Genomic DNA, 22,758 nt, shown 5'->3' on the forward strand with positions numbered 1-22,758 from the left:
GTCTCCATATCGACGTGTTTATCAATGATTGACGACCAAATCATGCCTGTGATTGGTAGAAATTACATGATTGGCAGATGGTCAACACACATTGCCTGCATGCAAATATAACGAAGTAGCTCCTGTCTTGTCACATTTTATTTTACTATCAGATAATCCTTCATTTACGTTTTCAATTACTTTTTCACAGTTCATGTTTAAAGAGTGACGCGAACGGGTGAAAACTTGCAAACACACTGAATCCTCTTGTAGGGCGCGTTTACGTCACAGTTGACGTCCATTACGTCTATTGCCCCGGAAGTGAAGAGTGACCGCGGCGGTACTTGCCGCTATGTTTATTTTGTTATGAGTAAAATGGCGACGGCCAAGTTGGGTAAAGGAAAGAAGGCGGTCAGCCAGGAGGAGTTGAGGCGGCTTATGCGACAGAAACAGCGAGAGACATCTCAAAATAGGAAACGAGTCGAATCTCCTTTTGCAAAATATCCTTTAACGTTCGTTGTTGGGGGGACTGTATGTGGTTACAGAATATGACTAACTGAGTGCAGGGTTATAGAGACTTTTCGATAGTTTATTTTATGTATTAATATTTTAGAAACAAATAAGTAATTTTGTCGATCTTTGAAATGCTATTTTTTTATTTGTTCGAAGCGAGGACTGTCCTAAAAATACACTTAGTTCTTGGTTTTCCTTAATGAAATAATTTGCACGTACAATAGTCTCGGCCACTTAACCTGTGTACTGTGCAATACTCCCATTAAAAGTGACATACTATGGCAAGCACATATTCTTGGTAAACCGCATAAACAGGTAAGCTTGTCCATTTGTTGTGTTTGCAAATTTTTAATGTTCTTGCTCTAAAGCTCAGTACAGATGTAAGGTCCAGCATCTCCTGTACTTGGCTGTAATAGAGTCCTTTGCGATACAGTATATGGCTAACTTAAATTGCAACTTCTTTAAACGTGCTTTTATTGCATCCTTATTTTATTGTGTAGAGTAATATATTAATTGCGTTCTTTTTATAGAAAGTCGACGAACTGAGAAGCTCGGAACAAACCTCTCCTGCCCCTGTTAGCAATACACCAGCAGCCTTAGATCTGAAGAGGAAAGCACCAAGTGTAACCGATCCAGACGTGAAGAAAGTAAAACGTAATGCATATGACATATTTTTCTAAAATTACTCGTTAAGCTTTTAGTTAAAAAAAAAAAAAATACGGAATGACTAACAAATCACCAGTACAAATTGTAATTCTGTAATGCTTGTTATTCGGGGATGCGGTTTCTTTAAGGTCAAGTCATGATCGTGTCACAGAAACAAGAGCCCGAGACTTTGGATTTTACACATTACACCTTGTGACGATTTCCTTCGGTCTCCATCTGCACTTTCTTTCAGGATGAATAAATCTATTAATCTATCTTTCTTAAAATCAATTTTGTTATCAAGTGCCTATTGAATTTAGTCTCTGATATGCTGTGCAATATTTCATTGCATTATCACTTACCTGAACTGTACCATATTTTTGTCCACTTAATAATTTGCATGTTAAAATCCAAAATTTGGTTTGCTAAAATGAGACATGGTTTTATATGTCAAATTAAATTACATGTTCTAACACTGCATTATATATACTTCACATTTTATAAACTAGGTCCTCATAGCTAATATATAATTTTAAAGTAGATTAGTAACTTAATAAACCTATTTTACTTTTTCCTACATGATAAGATCCCAAAGATGTGGAGGATAGATGTAGAAAATGTAATTGTTATTTTTTTCTTTTATGCTTTAGAAGAAACAACCCATTCTACAGAATCAGAGTAAGTATGTATAAATATTTTAATTAGAAAACCATTTTCTGATAAGAGTGAAGTTTTTGTTTTGCACTTTGTTGGTTAAATTTTGCTTAACAGTACCTGTTTTATTTTTTGTTTTAGTGTACTTACATTTATTAAAAATTATCATAGTATTAATTATAATAATCTAAGTAAATGTTTATGTTGAATAATTTGTGGAAAGCACCTTGAGTTTTATGTAAATGTATGATGAGATGCTATATAAGTAAAGTTAATTTTATTATTATGCACCTTTCTAGTTCTAAAAATAACATGGTGTGTTTAAGTATTCTTTCGTTAAATGGATTTTCCATCTCCAAAGTGCATTCTGTGAGTAGCACATGAAGGTATTAAATATTCTATTAATACTAAAATAAGAATAAATAATACTCTTTCTATTAGTATTTTTATTTTAAGTTTTTACTCAATTTGTGTAAAAATATATAGTAATGTTATGTGCTTCGAGAAAACTAATAATGATATAAGAGAATCTGCAGAAGAATCTAAATAGAATAGAATGCCTTTTATTGTCGCTATACACATGTACAATAAGATTAAAAGCAGCTCCTTCAGTGCAGACATATATGTAGAACACAACAAGTAAATAAAAAAATGGTGCAAAAAGTTGCAAAAAAGTTCTGTGATGCTATATACATATGGAAAGAATAATAACTATTGCACTGTTGGGTTATTGCACATAATTTAAATATTGCACAATAATAATGATAATCATGTGCAGTGAGTAGTGGATGTTGGACCCTGAGAGTAATGATATTGTACAATATACAGATATTGCACAGTTATTATCAGTACCATTTAGATATTGGATATTGCACAGTTGATGGATAGAAGGAAGTTCAGGGGTTGGGGGGTTAAACTGTGTAGTCGGTGCATGTGTGAGTTTAGAATGGTTATGGCTTTTGGGGAAAAACTGTTCTTGAGTCTGTTTGTCCTTGTTGTGATGCACCTGTAGCACCTCCCTGAAGGCAACTGCTAAAGCAGTTATGGTATTTGGAATACTATGGCTATTCCCTGGGCCATTGTATTGTTACAGGTAATCTACAATCAGATGCATTACACTAATAAACAATATGCGGTTAGTTTCAGTGTATTTATAAAGCTGCGTCAGAAATGTGGTTCTAAGAAATAAAGGGTAACCACACAGGAACAGTAGCACTGCTTTGACCGCTGGGTGCCACCAGTCTGCAAAACCGAGCGGAGAACTTGCATACGACAGGGTATGAGGTACCGTGGAAAAGTGAGTGGCTTTACGCCAAGTGTAGGTTTTATACATTAAGTAGCTCTGTAAGCGTGCATGATGTTGGAGTAAACGTGGTCCAGAGTGTTCTCCCCTCTAGTAGAACACTTAACATGTTGATAAAATTTCGGGAGTACAGTCTTCAAGTTGGCCTTGTTAAAGTCTCCTGCAATTATATGAGCACCATCAGGGTGGGCTCGCTGCTGTTCATTAATGGTATTCAGCAGGAGAGAGATAATTGTAACTTTCTTAAAGTTCAGCTTTATTTAAATTAAGGAGGCTTTTTTCTTGAGGAAAATAACAAATTATTGGTATATTCACTAGGTAAAAAGGTCAGTAAGTATTAGGTAGTATGCAAATGCAAGTGAACATTTTATTTCAGGCATGTCCTTTAAAAGTTATGACAGCAACCAAGTCTTTACTGTAGCTATTACTCATTTCCTCAAATTGCATTAAGATGCATTTATCTGCCATAGTAGCATTGTGTTGTGCTTGTGTGTGTTTGGTCCCTCTGCACAATCTGATTGGTCAGCTTGGCGATGGTGGCACAATACATTTAAGGGTGTGAAGTTCAGTTCCTGTTCTATTTTTGTTTAAAAAAAAAAAAAAAGTACAATTATAGCATCTCAATTATAGCTAAGCAAATAAATTGACAAGCAATGTTGAGTTGCAACATGTTCATAGAGGTGTGATGAAGCGAAATCGTCGGAGCAGAAGATGCACCCAAAGGTCTTCACCTGAAATGAAGGCTCTAGGAGTCAGAGGATAGGCAAACAGAGTAATTAGCTTTATTGCAATAAAACAATAACACAGACTCAACCCAATTTAGGCCAAATCGAGCTGAGCCCCGAACAGTTAAAAAATCACAGCTTATATAATCATTTCTTATCATTCTGACCTTGCTTGAAGCTCATTTCCCCCCACCCCCGACTCATTTTCTGTAGCTAGTCTAATTAACTTTTATTAGAACCACCAATTCTTCTATATAAAAGCAGTTGGGTGTCCTTCCGTCCCGTGAGTGCTACGCAGGCGCAGAGTTTCACACACGCCCCGTCCATTTTGCAATGCACGATGGGATTTGTAGTTTCGTTTTTCCAGGTAAAAGATGATTTTCTACTCCAGACTGTGCAATATCTTCTTCTTCTTTCTACTATATAAAAGCGGTCGGGATTGTCCTTCCGTCCCGTGAGTGGAAAGCGTAGCGGTATTCCCCTTATCACAGACTTACTACTTGCAGCTTGCGGTACAAAGCGACATGATGTGAGCAGAGTTCTGGTGCTCCCGGCGTTCCCTTGCTTTTGTGCGTGATGCGCTGGAAAAATAGACAAAATTATGTCTCTGGAAATAATTAATGTTGATGGAGTACAAATACCTCACCGCGTAGTAAATATCAGGGGGGTTCAAAAGGGCGACCTCAATATAGAAAAAAAGTTTAAATTTCATCACAAAAATAACAAACTACGAGTATTAAAGTAATCCTGCTCAAATGCAATATAACCAAATTAATGAGTTTGTATAAAATATCAAATTGATCTACATATTGAATTGCCTTAAGAAGTGGTCAACTTAAAAGTCGGTTGCCTTAAAAGGCGGGTCGGCCTAGTATTTATTTTCTGTCATTTATCTTTATTTTTCTGCCACACTTATTTTTAGGTCGGCCGAAAGCCAGCAGGTGTTTTCCCTTCTTCCCATCCTTGAGCTTTCTTTATCTCATCATCCTTCCTTCCTGGGTCCTATCGCTAGGTTATATTGGTAGCTAGAGCTAAGCTTTCATTTAAAAAGAAATATGCCATGTGCCTTTATTTAACCATTTGTTTAGCAGGCCTGACTTATATTAATATTTGCACTAAGGTTAATGCTTATGTATTTTTCTATATTTATTTATGTTAATACATGAATATACTAATTTTATTTTCCATGGGTGCAACCAGAGTTGCCTTCAAAGATATGAAGTATTTATGAGAATACAAATCGTGTCTACCATTGGTAGTAGTCAAAATGCAGACAGGAGGCGAAATGACAGAGTCTGAGAAGTAGACTTTATGGGAACATGATTGAGAGAGGAAGTTCAGGGCAAGAGAGGTTAAGACATAGTGAGGAATGCTGATGGTGCATGTAGGGCAAACAATGCCAAATATGATCTGTTTTTGACAGGTAAGTGTAGCTAGTTCTTTATAAAAGTGTTTCATCTGGTCTATACCTGTTTGGCTTTCTTACACAAACTACTTAAATCGGGTCTTGCAGCAGTGCTGTTCTCCAGTTGAACATCTGGATTTTCCTTGGGCAGTCCCCTAAACTCTTTTTTTTTTTTTTCTTCTTTGTTTTACATTTTTTGGTAGATGTGTTAGAATTTTTAGCATTTTATCATTGTATGCATATTTCATGTGGATGGTTAATTTTATTTGTTTTTCCAGGAATGTTTTGGTATGACTAAATAATAGCAAGCCATTTATGTGTATGACAGTCCAAAATTATGGCAATTCTACTACGGTACTTAACAGTGGAGTTAAGGTTGTTTTTGTAGAAAGTAGAGTTATGTTTTCACCACAATTCATATTTTTATTGTGACTGAAAGTATACATTTTGGCTTCATTCGTCCATAGGAAATTATTTTAAAAGTCACATTATGTACTTTGTTTTTTGCAAACTTGGCAACAGTGTTCTTATTCAAGAACAAAGTTGTTTTTCCTAGCTATCTTGTCATCATTGGCATTGGTATTCAGCTAGTGTCCTTTTGTTGACATTGGAGCACAAACATCTGCTGTACCAGAAGAAGTGTAGTATTCCCGTGATGTGGTGATCTGCATGCTTGTGATGTAATTTTGACGAATGTTCACATTTTAAGCAGTAAAATTGTAGACTAAGTTTTTTAATTTGTATGCTAGTAAATTCTTAAACATTTTGTAATTGGTTTTTAATATGTCTGGCTGCTTACAGCACTCTTGTATGAGTACATTGTAGGTTTTATTTTATTAAAAGATATGTAGGGTGTGACCAAACTGACTAGGTTCGTTAACTTCGTAAAATAGAGAGCCTCTTGTGGTTGGGAGGCTGGCAGATAGGTTAACATGGCATCTATTTGTTTAACACCTTATTAGTTTTATATTTTTGTTGACCAGTGCAGTTCCATTATTTTTGAATATTTTATGTTTATAACTAAACCATAAGAAAAACTCTGTTCATAATTTGTCTCGGATGGGGCAATATTTTGAGTGACTTATCAAAATGGATAGTAGACTGTGCCTTTGTTGAGCAAATAGTATGCATGCTTGCATTTTTTACAAGAAAACTAATAGTTGTTGACGCCCTGAAGGTGAGTAAAGGTAATCTCTTTTTTTGTTTTGTTTTTTTTTTTGTTTATTTGTGTTTTCATCGACTTAATTTTTTTAAAGTGTTCTTTAAGCCCTAATGTCAGAAATGTCATAACTATAAGTTTTTAAAAAACCTTACCAAATATAAAAAAAGTAAAATTGCCCTATGGCCAGTTTTACACTTTTAAGTAATTAGTCAGCCTGCACCAATTATAATAGTTCATTTTTCCTTCCTTCCTACTGGGAAGAGCTATAACTCAAGGCGCTTACCCAATAATTTAAGATTGTTTAACCCTTTTAAATCAGTTGCATGCATTTTAAAATAATAATATGAAAGCCATGGTACTCTTTATAGCAGTAATAAGTTCATTTAGGCATTTCAAGTACCAGAATTCTGTTAATTCTATTTATAATGAGAGGTTTGTATGACTTTTAATACCTTTTTCATGTTTTTTTTTCTGTTTAGAATGGTTTTCTTAAATGCCTATTTCATGTTTTATTTTAGTCTTCCAGCTGACTTTTTTGATAGTAAAAATTCTAAAGGAGTGTGTAGTTCTTCAGTTTCACAAACACCTGGCCTACGATTGCTAGCTAACGATTATGATGATGATGATGACGGCGACGATGATGGAAATGAGAATTCCAAGCCAGTATCTGGGAATGGTATTCTGAAGAAAAGTACAGAGAATCCTCCAGTAGTAGCGGACAAACTTCCTTCAGGTAGTTTTACTTTTCAAGTGAAATCTTTCCTATGGAAGGGAACCTGTAAAGTAATGTTTCAAAAGTCATAATTGCTATGAAAGATTTTTTTATTAATATTTAGGAAGAGTTCTAAACTACATCCGAAATAGTTGTCAGTCTGACAATAATTACAAATCTGTGACAATAATTATAAGTTTATTTGCCATTAGTGACTGAAACCACCACTTTCTTTTAATGGGTTGATATTTGGTCATATTTTCTCATCCATTACCTAATTACATCATCAATCTCTTTACCACCATCCCCAAGCACTGCTAGTTGCATGCACAGAGTTAACTCATCATTAATATGTAGCAACTGCAAACATCATCATGCCAAAGTTTTTGTCTTAGTGTGAGCAGCAGCTGCTTACAAGAGTTGACTGGCTGGTAGGGGGCTATTTGAACAGCATTTTCAATCACAGGAAGTACAAAGCAATTTATTGTGTGACATTAGGAGTGACAAATTGTATTTCTAGTGATACTGAAGCATGCAAAGTACCCAATGGTGACAGTAGTGCTTGAAGTGTGCATTTACAATGCTATTTCTGAATCTACAGTACATGGGGTGAGTAGTGTTTCTCCCATTCATTGAATCTTCAGGGAGAAAAGAGGATGCTCTGGATTCAGTTAATCCCATATGGTATTTTTCATAACAGATGACATGTTACATGTAATGCTAACAGACACACCCACAATTGTATTACTAAATTAACACTTTATTTATTTATTTATTTATTTATTTTTCCCCCATTACATGTTTTCATCATATGGTTAAAAAAAAAATAGCTTTTCCTATGGTTAAAATAGTAGTTAATTTAAATATAAGACTTTGTTTTCTTTTTGTGTTGTAGATTTTTTTGATAGCAGCATTCCCATTCCGTCTCATTCTGGGTCCATTCAAAAAGCAGAGGAGTCTGAAAAGCCAACTGAAAAGTAAGATTTTAATTACTTTTGGAGTTATCAAATGTGTAACTGAGAGTTTTTCCTTTTAATCTGCTTACCCTAATAAAACTTGATGGTCGTTATGGGGTATTCCTTATCCCCAAAAGGGTTAGGAGCTAGTTCATGCATAGGGTATCCTTATGAAATACTGTAAAAATAATAAAAAAAATAATGTAGCTAATTTATATCAATGGATCTGAGAGATGTGTGTTACCTTTGTTCCAAGCTGGTTAGTCTGTTTTGAAACCTGCATTCAGTTTTGTTTATATTTTGGGATAGCCAAATCACTATTAAATTGTATGTACAAGGAATTCATTACTTGCATCATCCATTCTAGTTCGCTGCTTAAGTCAAAGATTGTCTGACACTCACTCACTCTAATTATGTTAACTCTAAAATGCCTTTAATTTGCAGGCTTTAAATAAAGGTAAATAATATATACAAGAATATAGGTTGCTTGTGTGGTCTGTCTAGCAATAGCATTGTTTTGATATATATATTTTTCCTTTATCAGAAAGGAGAATGTTTCTGAAGCTTTACCTGAAGGATTTTTTGATGACCCTGTTAAAGATGCAAAGGTAATGAGTTATTATGACTTGATCTAGTGGCAAATAATTTCAAACTACAAACACTTTTAATTTTTAATCCAATCATATAATCATTGCAGCCACATAGATTCACTATAGTTTTAGCGCTAGCATCTTTTATGTTATTGTTACTTTTTTGGTATTCAATTAAAACTATTCATTGATTTCTTTTATTATAAAGGCAGATTATCAGTTAAGATTACATATTTCTGAATGACTTCAACTGTTATGTACAGTATATAAGTATCATAGTCAATAGACCTTTAATTATTTTAACTATCTATAGTACTTGGCAAAAATGAAAAAAATAAACAATGATGGGGTGCAATTTTTTTTTTTGTTTCAATTAAAAAAATTGTGTGCTTAGAAAAATTAATTCATTATATACCTCAATTATGTAAAGTGTTACTTAAACACTCGATCATTATAAAGACAAATAAAGTAAGACAACTGTGTTGCTGCCAGAATCTGCAGTGAAGAATAAATGCTTTCTGCTTGACTACAATTCCAGCATTATGATGAACTAACTAGCTGTGTAAGCCCATGCTATAAAAAGCCCGGCGTCCTAGAAACTATTGAAATTATCAGAAAAAAATTGAAATGTAGAGATGTCAGGTAATTGAAAGGAACTTCTGTGGGCATCTCTGTCCTAGGAGCATTTGTTTTGACGATGTGTTCGCATTGCTTGTGCATTAGCGGGAGGAAAAGTAAAAGGGATACCATTTTGCTGATGTTAGTGGCTGAGAGACTTTGTCTTTCTTCTGAGGTTTAGTTTTGCAGACGTGCTGGCCTCACTTGTGTTATTAGCGGCTAAGTGAGTTTACTGTTTCCTCAGAGGTGGAGCTCTTGCCCCGACTCCATCTCTCACTCTTGGGCAGGACAGTCGCACACTCTTCCACGTGTAGACGTTTTTATATAAGAAAAGCCAATTCAATGAGTGATTTATAATTAATAAGTGAAGAAAGATATTTTGCCTCATTTATGTGTAAACTTTAAAACAGATGACAATTATTGTGATTGATTAAAAATATAATAAATTAACATTTTAGTGAACATAACTCACCATTTATCTTTCACTATAAAAATCAGAATTTTCTTTTATTTGTGTTTTAACTTCCAGGTACGGAATGTTGACACACCACAGGACCAAATGGATAAAGAATGGGACGAGTTCCAAAAGGAAATGCGACAAGTTACTAATGTAAGTAGCCAAACCAGAAACAGTCTGAAAAGGTTCATGCTTATTTAACAGTATATGTCGTGTGACCAAGCAACAACTTATTTTCATAATGCAGATCATTTGTGTAATTAAAAAAAAAAAAGATAAAAGCCAAAATGTTATGTAAACTCTTACATTTGGAGTTAAGTTCTTTGGCATTTGCATTTGTTTAAAAATACAAGTTATGTTAAATATAGCCTCTTGCTGGACAGTTTGCAAAATAGATTTGTCATATAAAGCCAATACTATTGTTGTGTTGTACAACAATCTTTTCTAATGACCATATCAGTAAATCACTTTTTCAATGAAATGGTAATCTTTACACAGTGCACCCAATGTGTGATCATTGAGTTGTTGTGTATATGGTGTTATACTTATGTAGTAACGTATAGTTTTAATATTTATAAAGATTAAGTACATATTGTGCACTTTAACGAATGCATATTTATCATACATATTTATGCATTTTTTATACCTTTTAAAACTGCTTTTAATAAATAACAATTTTACAGCTTTCCTGTGATCTGAAGCCAGAATGAAAGAGTTCCATCATCTTATTACGGCTTAAGTAACTTGTAGTAACTAGTCATTTGGGAGCCCACAACATGCTCAAGAACTTTAGATAGAAATGGTAAGTGAGGGAGAGGACAAAAATTGTTCAGACTGTCATTATGAAGACCAGATGTTTTTATCATGGGGTTACAGAATTGATAAAGAGGATAGTAACTATAGATGAAACAGGAAAATTTAGAAAAGGAGCTGGATGGAAAGGGTAGAGAGGAAAAATAAAAGAGGAGTATGAACTTGTGTTTTCAAAAGTTCACAGTGCTATTAAAGATATTACTTCAGGATAAAGGATAAACTTTGTGTGGGCTGATTTGTTAGCATCTTGCTTAAGATGAGCAAATTGCACATTTTAAGTTAATACCTCTGTTGCAAAGAAATTGCACTTTAATGCAAACATTAATTGTCCTTGTTTTTCCACTTACAGAAATCATAGTAGTTATACTTAATGGGTAGAAATGTATTTGTTCTGTTTAGAGCAGCAGAATAATTAGCACTGCTGCTTCAAAGCTCAAATAGACTAAGTAAAGCTATCCCATAAATATAAGAAATTTAATTTAATCTGAATGTGCAGTACAGTTTGAGGTCATTTAAAAACATAACCCTAACTGTCATGCCTGTTAATTGCAGTATGTAAATTCATTTTAATACTGTGTTATATTTTGTTAAGTTTTGTTTTGTAAATTTGACTATTCACTAATCTATTCTACTGTACGTCATTTTGAAGCTGTTCTGTTATGTATCTTTTCTCCATCACAGCCTCAGTCCTGAGCCCTGTCGGACAATTGAGGTTTTACTGTGTTTTTCTCATATGGATCACTACCACACCACTTTTGTTAAAGAAATTGATTTTCCTTTTACTTGTGCAATGAAAATCTTCATGCCAAACTGCTTCCCTGATCACAAAATATGAATATATTTTTGCTGTAATGTATCTGTAATAATGTAAAGTTATACATAATTATGGAAAGCCTTTTCTAACAGGGCAGCTGCTATTTACGTTAAAGCACTTAATGTAATCAATACTCATGCACATATAGGCTTGTGTATGCATATATTTTTTATTGTTATAACATTACATACATACATACAATATTGTGGTGTTCGATATGGAGTCTTTAAAATGGTATACTGTTTGAACCAAATACACATAAGGAGTTTAGCTTAATTTTGTTTTATTATCTCCACAGTAAGTTTACTAAAGACATGGTACGTGCACACATTAAGATAGAAGCCACCATTGATAGGTGCCATTTTGCAGTGGTAAACCATGGTGTGAACAAAAAGCAAGACTGGCAGATTTGATAAATTTTATTCTTAGTCATCACTACAATACACATGGGTTAAGTAACATTAAAACAAGATTGCCGAGTCCGTTGTTTGCTCCCTTTGCGTGGGACAAGACTGGACTTTGGTGGACTTTTCTTGTCTTACTAACTGACACATTTGTTAGGCCCTTTATGATCACAGTTGCTTTTTTATCTATTGTTGCATCAATTTTTAAATGTAAACACTCTCTGGTTATTTAGGTGTCTGAAGCAATAGTAGCAGAAGATGATGAGCAAGGACGTTTGGACCGTCAGATTGGAGAAATTGATGAACAAATGTGAGTTAATTTCTCTTACTGTGGCCTTCATTATTTTAACAGAATTTTCTGTGTACATTTTTCTATTACATTACAGTTAGTTATATTTGTTATACTTGTGGTTGTGTATAGACTTTGGTTTATTCTTGTTTATGGATCACAGTCATAGTTCTGTCTTAGTTTCAAGTGTCAGATATTAATGCACTTTCCTTTAAATACAATAAACCTCTGCTAATGAATCCTCTGAACAAAGTTCTCAGTATAAGTAGACATCCTTAAATATCACTCTGCTACAGTGTTGTGTTAGCCATTTTGGAACTTCCTTCCACAGAATAGTTTTTTTTTTTCTGTTGCAGATTTTGTGGCTGATGAAGAGTGTGTAGCTATTTTATGTGCACAATAATAATATTAATTGGAAAATAATGCATAATGTGTGCAGTATGTCACTAAAACATAAAGCAGTATGTGTAGTAATTAAGATGCAGATTATAAAGAGGGTAGAAGTGGGGGGAAAAAACATACGGTAAGTAGCACAATCATTGATCGCCATTCTGTCATGAAAGGAGCTATTGCAGAGGGTAGAAGAGGGGACATGGGTAGAGAGCACTTAACCTGCTAGTACTTGGAGATGCTTCTGTGTTAATGTCCAGTAGTCTGGATGCATGGTTTGGATTGTTTCATAGAGTTGGGGAATTTGAGGCAGATGGTGTCCCAAGTGAGCTGTTAAGGTGGAGCTGGCGTTTGAATGTCTAGGCAGTGAACAAAGTAGCTGAGGGCATGTAGAGCCACATGGAAGGAACCATTAGTGGCTACAAATTGCAGTGACATTGTTGGGCAGATGGCATGAGTCCTACCACGCCTACATATGCCAGAGATTTTTTTAAACATATATCATTCAATAATTGCTCAATTATGTCAGGTGCCTAATTTTTGAACATACTTCAGTGACTTTATATTGTGCTCCTGTACATTGAATGCAAGACATTTTAGTCTTCATAGTAAAGGTAATATATCTTAACTGTAAAATATATATTTATATTCTTGTCTTCATGTAATATGCTAATTCTGTGCTGCTTTTCATTGCAGCTCTTTCACACTGGCCATTTTTTTTGTAATATGACGGCTTTAACACATCAGATTGACTAACAAGTCTTTTTCACTCAGTTTTTGAGATGCCAATTTGTCTTCCCAGTTCTTTTATTGCACCTTTTTTATATATGATCTCCTTGACTTTTTTTTCTGCTAGCTTTTTTGGTCCCAGGCTTATATTTCACCTTAATGTAACTTATGACTACATTGTTTCAGACAGATTTTATGAAAGTGCATTGCACAATGATATATTTTTTTAATCCATGTTTTATGTCTTGTTTCTAGTGAGTGCTATCGACGTGTTGAAGTCCTCCGAGACAAGCAGGAATTATTTAAGGAAAATTTAAAGAAACACATGAAATCCACATCCACACACACTGCTGATGAAACTGACAGTGAAGGTGAAGAGGAACTTCAGGATCTTTTGTCTTCAGATTGGAGGGCAAAGGGCAGTTTATTATTTCAGCTCTCAACACGCCTCTGAAGACACTGTTCTTTTTCCCTCCTGACTTGCTTTTCATGTTTCATATTCTTTCAACAACCTAACAAATGTTTTCAGTAACTTCAGATGCCAATAAAAATGACAGTCATGGATAAAGGAAAATTTGGGTGACTATAGCAGATGTATGCCCTTTTCTACATATTTATTTAGTACATTGTAAATAGTTACTTTACCAACTAAAAGCTTTGTTCAGACTCAAAGAAAATTTCCCTCTTTTTTTTTTTTTTTTAATATCATAATAGTTTTTCTTGCTGGTTTATACATACAGCATATATTTTACTAAGTGTACACATTCAACAATAGCGTAGCTTGAAGGTGCTGTGGTTTGTGTTGCTGCCTCGCATCTGTAAGGATGAGCACTCTACACATTCTCCCCTTGTACATGTTGTTTCCTTCCACATCCCACACACTTTATAAGTAAAGCTGTATGCCACTTCTAAACCTGCCCTGTTTATGTCTGCATGTGGACGGTGACACGATGGCCAGAGTTGATTTCTGCCTTGTGCACAGTGTTGACAGGATAAATGTTGCCCCACTCCTCCAACACTGTTCAATGAAATAGACTCAGTATAAAAGTAAAATATTCAATTTAATGCGTTCTAATATAATAGAAGTAAATAAGATATCAAATTAAGTTTTAAATTTGGTTGAGGTCTACATGTAATATGCAGTAAATGAGAAAAAGCAATTTCACACTGGGGTTAAAATGTATCAAATCAAAAAAATTAATGTGTGTGTATAATGTGCTCTGATTTTCTATTACTTTGTATGTATTGCCAGAAGCAATGCTTGTTGTTTCATATTTTTGACTTACTACCTTCTATTTAGGATAAAAAAAAAAAAAAACTGGTAATAGCGGAAGAGGGGGTAGCACTTTATTTGACCCCTGGGTTGAAATGGGTCTTTTTACAGAAGCTAAATAAATAAATCAATCATCATGACAAAAAAGAAAAAAAAACTTTTGGCTTGGCACTTTCAGTCACAGTGAGGCCTTATGCAGAAATATTACTGCTGGTATGATGGAGCCCCCATAGTGTTGATTGACACACTTTTGCTGAATAATTTTTTGTTTGAAAGTCCGCAGTATTAGTGTGTCAGAGAGACGATCTGCAGCGTTACTCATAATGGCACTCAGTTTTGCTTTTATTGTCTCCTTCACTGTTATCTCCAAGGGGTCTAGTGTGAGCCCCATAACTGAGCCTGCCTTTTTATTCAGCTTGTTGATTCGGTGGGCCTCTCTTGAATCGACACTACTGTCCCAGCACAATGTATCACTGAAAATCACACTAGCCCCCCAACTGCTATAACCCACATTAAAGAAACACATTCTCCTGAGAAAAAGAGTGATCTCTGTCCTTTCTTGTATAATTCCACTGTGTTACCAGGCCGGTCTAACCAGTTATTGACATGGACCACCAAGTACTTGGCAGGAAAGCTCCACCGCTACATCCACTTTGTAAATTGTGACTGGAGAGAGGCTCTTTGCGGTCTACCTCAACAGGTCTCCTACTCCAGAGCCAGACTCTCAAAAGTCTTCCAAGATGTGAGTGGCGAGTGCAACTGGTCTGTAGTCATTTGGTGAAGAGACCTCTGCCTTCTTTGGAACAGGAACCTTGTAATTTTTTACAGCCCCAATGACAATGTGAATAGGTGATAGGGGCACCAAAGTGTTGGCCTTAAGAACCTGAGGACTGAGTCCATGTGGTCCTGTGTATCTTCCTCAGTTGTCATGTCACTTGATCATCAGTTATGATAATCCTACACTGATGGTCTGAGGTGGACTCCTCGCTGGTAGTAATTGCTCTAGTAGGGTTGGTGTGAGGGGAATTGGTCATTAGAAAAAAGTGGTGACATACATCACATATAATATAAAATGGTAGTTATTGGATACCTGCAATACATTCTGATTGTTCTTAAATAATAGCACTTGAATATATTCATTTCATTTCTTGGGTAGAGTTACTACTTAAAAGATTACAAAAACAAAATGTCATTCCAAGCAGTTGCTTGGCTTTTGCAATTTACAAGTAGCAATTCTTTCATCAAAAATAACAATTTAGAGAGTACGCTTCAAACATACGGCATAAACATTCACTTTAGTCAAAATGTAATGAAAGACCCTGCCAAACGCCCAAGGCGACCTAACATTTAAATGAATTTTAAAGCTACTCTTCTAAAGACTTTTAAGCTAAAATAAACAAGACAAATACAATTGGTGAGTTACTGGCAACTGCCCATTTGAAACCATTAGACTGATCATTATGGCATCCCCTAAGTACAATGTACAGCTTCTAGTGATTATCTGTCAGCTCTAAAGTTCAACTGATGTTTCAACGGATTGTCTTTGTGAATTCTCAAAGTGCACCAGTTGCAGTGATGGGGACACTGTGCTGTAAAAATTGGTACAGTCCTTTACATGAGATGTAAAACTGAGGTGCTGACAATCTGTGGTCATAAAAAGATCCCTTGGCACCCTTCATAAAGTGAAGAGTTTTTCCCCCGATGTCCTGTCTAAAGCCTTATGCTAAAATCATTTCAGTTCATTTTTTTTTCCTCCACAAGCAACAGCCCAGTACTCCAGAATGATAAACTGAAAGTGGAATTTTAGCAATTTTCACAAATGTATTCCAAATAAAAAAACTGAAATAGCCCCCTGGCACGTCGCTATGACACTTGAAATCTGGCTCAGGTGCATCCTATTCTGCTGATCGTCATTGAGACGTTTGGAGTCCACCTGTGGTCAATTCAATTGATTTCAAATGATTAGGAAAGACACTGACCTCTTTATAGAAGGTCCCATAGCTGACGTGTCTCACACACCAGAAGGTTGAAGAGGTTACCTGCAGAGCTTAGAGATGAGATTGTGTCAAGGCACTGACCTGAGGAAGGCCACAAAAAAATCCCTGCAGCACTGAAGGTTTTCAAGCAACCTCCATAATTCTTACGTGGAAGGAGTTTGGAACAACTGAGCAATCAGAAGAGAAGAGTCTTTATAATACCCAAGTTATACATTTTGCATTTTTTTTCAATCAAGTATGCACTTAAGGTAAGATATTTCCATTTTTGTGAAACCCACAGACTAAAGCTGACTTTCACTGGGGACTGAATTCTCACATAACCTCATGCCATTTGTTAGTCCTTTAAAGCACTAACGTCACATGCTTAGTCACTAGCGGGTGTGTCTGATGGGGTGTGTTTGTTTGTGTGAGTGGACAGTATAACTATAAACTGAGCTAAGCATCACTTTATTTGTTCTGTTATATTATTCTGATCATTCATTCTGTATACTTGATCACTAATCAGCATTCACAAGAAACCATGCAGATCCAGTGCTTCACACCATAAAGGGGATCATTCTGTTATGATATAGGAGTCCCAAGACATGCAAGTCCCAAAAAGTTACAAAAACACTTCCGATAATGCCCACTAGAGGGGGGATATGCACCCAAACCCTGGCCAGATAAATGGGCAAACACAGAAACTTCATTAATATTAACAAAGGTTTTATTCTTCAAATAAATGCTCAGTCCCACAGTTATGCTCTGTAGAAAAACAGAGTTGCTTTAAAATGACAAGGCAAACCAAAGTGAAAACAGTCAGAAATCAAGGTCAAAAAATGAAAAATACCAAAAAGCAGAACTGTCGGAAAAACACAAGAACTCACCAAAAACGTCCTAGTGCATTCAAAATGACCAGCCAGGATCTGTGGGAGACCCTCTGAATTTATAGAATGAAGGGCAAGATGAGGACAAGACGAGCTGCTAAAAATATGCAGGTGTATGCTTTTGTATAAACTGTGTACAAAAATGACAGCAATGGTGAAGTGAAACAGAGAAGATCAACTTAGGTGGCCACAATGTGCCTCCACGTACTGTATATCCAAGTCATTCTATTGAAACCGATGTGTATATCTGAACATTTTTTAATAAGAGTATAGCATCAAGTCAATGAAACTTCTGGGCTATTGATCTGGTCAGTTAAATAGCACAGGGGGTTGTTACTCAGTTTCAGCTTCTTTGGCATTAATGAAATTAACAGGTGCACTAGAGGGGCAACAATGAGACGACACCCAAAACAGGAATGGTTTAACAGGTGGAGGCCACTGACATTTTTCCATCCTCATCTTTTCTGTTTTTTCACTAATTTTGAATTTGGCTATGGTCAGTGTCACTACTGGTAGCATGAGGCAATACCTGGAACCTAGAGAAGTTGCACAGGTAGTCCAACTTCTCCCACCACAATCTCAAGGGCATGGAAGAGATTTCAGGAGACAGGCAGTTACTCTAGGAGAGCTGGACAGGGTCGTAGAAGGTCCTTAACCCATCAGCAGGACTGGTATCTGCTCCTTTGGGCAAGGAGAAGCAGGATGAGCTCTGCCAGAGCCCTACAAAATGACCTCTAGCGGGACACTGCTGTGAATTTCTCTGAGCAAACAATCAGAAACAGACTTCATGAGGGTGGCCTGAGGGCCCAGCATCCCTTAGTGGGCCCTGTGCTCACTGCCTGGCACCATGGAGCTCAGTTGGCATTTGCCATAGAATACCAGAATTGGCAGCTCCACCACTGGCACCCTGTACTTTTCACAGATGAGAGCAGGTTCACCCTGAGCACATGTGACAGACGTGAAAAGGTCTGGAGAAGCTGTGGAGAATGTTATGCTGTCTGTAACATCGTTCATCATGACCAAATTTGTGGTGGGTCAGTGGTGGTATGGGGAGACATATTCATGGAGAAACGCACAGACCTCTACAGGCTAGACAATGGCACCTTGACTGCCATTAGGTATTGGGATGAAATCCTTGGACCCATTGTCAGACCACATGCTGGTGAGAGTATGCAGGCAGTTCCTGGAGGATGAAGGAATTGATACCATTGACTAACCCCCACTCTTACCTGACCTAAATCCAATAGAACACCTCTGGGACCATCATGTTTTGGTCTATTCGCCACTGCCAGGTTGCACCTCAGATTGTCCAGGAGCTCAGTGATGCCCTGGTCCAGATCTGGAAGGAGATCCCTCAGGACACCATCTGTCGTCTCATTAGGAACACACCCCCCACTGACTTTATCAGGCATGCATACACACATGCGGGGGCCATACAAACTACTGAGAATGATTTTGAGTTGCTCCAATGAAATTTCAGCAAAATGGACTAGCCTGCCGAATCATTTTTTCACTTTGATTTTCGGGGTGTCTTTGAATTCAGCCCACTGTAGGTTGATTATTTTCATTTCCATAAAATGATGTGCCATCCTTTTGTTCCTAACACATTACCCAGTCCATATCAGTATAGATATCCAGCATGATTTTTTTTCCATTTATACACTGTATATATATAAATCTTGGAAGGAGACGAGATGTGATTTTCTCGGAGAGACATTTACACATCCCGTGAGACGAGTCTTTGTGCCATGAGATTTGACCATGCCCAGGGCCGGAAATAAAAGACAAAGTAGATGACAAAGTAGAACGTCATAAAGAATTCAAAAATGTTGGCGTAGTACACATGCAGAGCAGGTTACAGATAATGGAAGTACGAAAATTCTAATGTCTCAAAAAATGGATAGTAAAGATCGCATTAGCACAAACAAACAGAAATTATTACTCGGTGAAATAACGGAACAGCAAAAAGATATATATATATTGTTCGGATTTAAACTTTAAGTTGGAGACTTCTAGACTGCCTAATTCATGTTGCCATCAGGGAAAGAAAAAAGTAGTGTTTCTTCCCAATGAAGAGGCGTATCCGCAAGAATTAAAAGATTTGTTGTTTGGTGAAAGTGAAATCCCGTGAGAGAAAATTTCAAGCCCTGCGAGAGATTTGGAAAAGTCCTGCCCACAAAACCACACACACAGTTCAATCATTTCTCATTTGTGTGAATGCTATTGTCAGGCACATTTCTTGTAGAGAGAAAGAAACAATATTCAGTTATATGTTGTGTTGTCATGATGTAATTCCAAACATGGAATCAAAATTCAAAGCTAATATTGACGAAAAGGTAAAAGCGAAAAGAGATTGAATATATGGACATAGGTGATATGACAGAAGTATGTAGATATTGTTTGGCTTTAAACTTAAGTTGGAGACTTGTAGATCGTCTAATTCATGTTGCCATCAGGGAAGAGTAGTGTTTCTTCCCAATGAGATTTAAAAGTTTTGTTGTTTGGTGAAAGTGAAATCCACATAAGCGAGTGACAGAGATGGCACAAAGCGCATGCGGGGAGGGATTGGCGAGTGAAGCGAGCAGTATATATATATATACTAGCAAAATACCCGCGCTTCGCAGCGGTGAAGTACTGCATTCAAATTTTTATTAAGAAAAAAATTAAACCTTTTAAACTGTGGGACAATATGCCAATAATTATTTGTTAAGGATCTCTTTGTATACCATGTTGTCAGTTCGGCCCTCCGGTTGTAACATGACCAAGCTGTGCGCTGAGCTTACTCTTGAGCATGTAACTTACAGTTGGCCATGTGAACAGTAATCTTGTCTCAAATCTCACAGCTTGGATTGCTGCTGTCATAATCGGTTTGAGTTTCATGGTTTGTTTCAATTACGACAGTATTTGCAGGATTTGCTGTGTTGAAGTGACATTTGGCATCTGTCAAGCGTTGTAAGCACAAAACCGGTTTCATCGATAAAATCACATCCAGCTTTTGAGAGTTTAAACATTCATAAACATCAAAGTGTCCACTACTGAAATCGTCACCTGTGAATCTAAGATGTTTAAGAGGCATTGGCGGTTGTCGAAAGGTGTAAAATATTTGGCCATTTCGGTACACTTGAAAGCGACAACCGAACAATTCAGCGGCAGCCATCAACTCACATGCAGAACCATAGGTGAAGGGCTTAAGCATTTCACTCTTCTAGTGCTCCTGTGTAGTATAATTATCTCCTGTACCGTCATCAGTCCACACCTTGAACCTGTCCCAGTCATTCAATACATAAGACACAATGTTCCTCCGGATATCAAGAGTGAGCCTGATATGGCCGTGCAATATGTAACAAAGAGAATGGAAAAGGTAGGTGGTATCTCCGGGCATGGAAACCACTCGGTAAGTAACAGTTCTTTGATCGATAGAATTTCTTGAAGATGGGCCCATAAGTAACAAGCTGTTGAAAAGTTCAATATGGCGGCCGATAGTGGCATCATACTACCGAAATAAGTACGTACATTGGTTTCAGTTAGTGGAGGGAAGCCGCCTACCAAATTTCGAGAAGATGGGGCCATAAATAAGAAAGTTCAACATGGCGGACGTTGTTGACCGTTATGACTATTACGCGTAGAATTTCGAAATGAAACCTGCTTAACTTTTGTAAGTAAGCTGTAAGGAATGAGCCCTGCAAATTTCAGCCTTCTACCTATACGGGAAGTTGGAGAATTAGTGATGTTGGAAAATTCAATATGGCGGCTGACAGTGGCGTCATACCACCGAAATAAGCACGTACATTGGTTTCGGTTAGCTAAGGGAAGCCACCTACCAAATTTCGTGAAGATGGAGCCGTAAATAAGAAAGTTCAACATGGCGGACGTTGTTGACCGTTATGACCGTTACGCAGACAATTTCGAAATGTAACCTGCTTAATTGTTGTAAGTAAGCTGTAAGGAATGAGCCTGCAAAATTTCAGCCTTCTACCCACACGGGATGTTGGAGAATTAGTGACGTTGGAAAGTTCAATATGGCGGCTGACAGTGGCGTCATACCACTGAAATAAGTATGTATATTGGTTTCGGTTAGCGCAGGGAAGCCGCCTACCAAATTTCGTGAAGATAGGGCCATAAATAAGAAAGTTCAATATGGCGGACGTTGTTGACCGTTATGACTGTTACGCGTAGAATTTCGAAATGAAACCTGCTTAACATTTGTAAGTAAGCTGTAAGGAATGGGCCTGCCAAATTTCAGCCTTCTACCTACACGGGAAGTTGGAGAATTAGTGACGTGTGGAAAATTCAATATGGCGGCCGACAATGGCGTCATACCACCGAAATAAGTATGTACATCGGTTTTGGCTAGCGCCGGGAAGCCACCTACCAAATTTCGTGAAGATGGGGCCATAAATAAGAAAGTTCAACATGGCGGACGTTGTCGACCGTTATCGACCGTTATGACCGTTACGTGTAGAATTTCGAAATGAAACCTGCTTAACTTTTGTGAGTAAGCTGTAAGGAATGAGCCTGCCAAATTTCAGCCTTCTACCTACACGGGAAGTTGGAGAATTAGTGATGAGTCAGTGAGTCAGTGAGTCAGTGAGTGAGTCAGTCAGTGAGTCAGTGAGGGCTTTGCCTTTTATTAGTATAGATATTTATATATATATATACACACACTACTGGTCACCCCCAATTTTTCCAGTTTGTATTGAAATTTATGGAGTCCAACATTCAGTGAAATCATACAAATGTATGTGGTAAACTGCCGGAGATTAAAAAATGTTTAGAACATTAGAACACTCTATACGAGAACAGGCCATTCACCCCAAAACAAAGCTCGCTAGTCCTATCCACTTATTTCTTCCAAGAAAACATCAAGTCGAGTTTTGAAAGTCCCTAATGTCTTACTGTCTACCACACTACTTGGTAGCTTATTCCAAGTGTCTATCGTTCTTTCTGTAAAGAAAAACTTCCTAATTTTTGTGCGAAATTTACCCTTAACAAGTTTCCAACTGTGTCCCCGTGTTCTTGATGAGCTCATTTTAAAATACAAGTCTCGATCCACTGGACTAATTCCCTTCAGAATTTTAAACACTTCAATCATGTCACCTCTTAATCTTCTTTTGCTTAAACTGTACAGGCTCAGCTCTTTTAATCTTTCCTCATAATTCAACCCCTGTAGCCCTGAAATCAGCCTAGTCGCTCTTCTCTGGACCTTTTCTAGTGCTGCTATGTCCTTTTTGTAGCCTGGAGACCAAAACTGCACACAGTACTCAAGATGAGGCCTCACCAGTGCATTATAAAGGTTGAGCAGAACCTCCTTGGACTTGTACTCCACACATCGTGCTATATAACCTAACATTCTGTTAGCCTTCTTAATGGCTTCTGAACACTGTCGGGAAGTTGATAGCTTAGAGTCCACTATGACTCCTAAATCCTTCTCATAAGGTGTACTCTCGATTTTCCGACCGCCCAT

General features: G+C 36.8%; 1 protein-coding gene across 1 annotated transcript; it reads left to right on the plus strand.

The window, feature by feature from the left end:
- The first annotated feature begins 294 nt into the window (after positions 1 to 294).
- Positions 295 to 13,732, plus strand: znf830 (zinc finger protein 830). The gene is made up of 10 exons (XM_039736720.1): positions 295 to 479; positions 708 to 807; positions 1,023 to 1,146; positions 1,788 to 1,815; positions 6,905 to 7,119; positions 7,994 to 8,075; positions 8,599 to 8,662; positions 9,792 to 9,872; positions 11,984 to 12,060; positions 13,414 to 13,732. Exons 1-10 carry the CDS (start codon positions 346 to 348, stop codon positions 13,610 to 13,612), a joined length of 1,104 nt encoding a protein of 367 aa, XP_039592654.1. The 5' UTR covers positions 295 to 345; the 3' UTR covers positions 13,613 to 13,732.
- Positions 13,733 to 22,758: the final 9,026 nt, after the last annotated feature.

The sequence above is a fragment of the Polypterus senegalus genome, chromosome 15, assembly GCF_016835505.1.
Source record: "Polypterus senegalus isolate Bchr_013 chromosome 15, ASM1683550v1, whole genome shotgun sequence".
Taxonomy (NCBI): Eukaryota; Metazoa; Chordata; class Cladistia; order Polypteriformes; family Polypteridae; genus Polypterus; species Polypterus senegalus.

What these genes read in the sequence shown, in the direction of transcription:
- znf830 (XM_039736720.1), top strand. Translation starts at nt 346, where the DNA reads ATGAGTAAAATGGCGACGGCCAAGTTGGGTAAAGGAAAGAAGGCGGTC. An exon ending in TCTGAAAAGCCAACTGAAAA is followed by an intron (nt 8,076 to 8,598) that starts GTAAGATTTTAA and finishes TTCCTTTATCAG; the next exon opens with AAAGGAGAATGTTTCTGAAG. An exon ending in GGAGAAATTGATGAACAAAT is followed by an intron (nt 12,061 to 13,413) that starts GTGAGTTAATTT and finishes TCTTGTTTCTAG; the next exon opens with TGAGTGCTATCGACGTGTTG.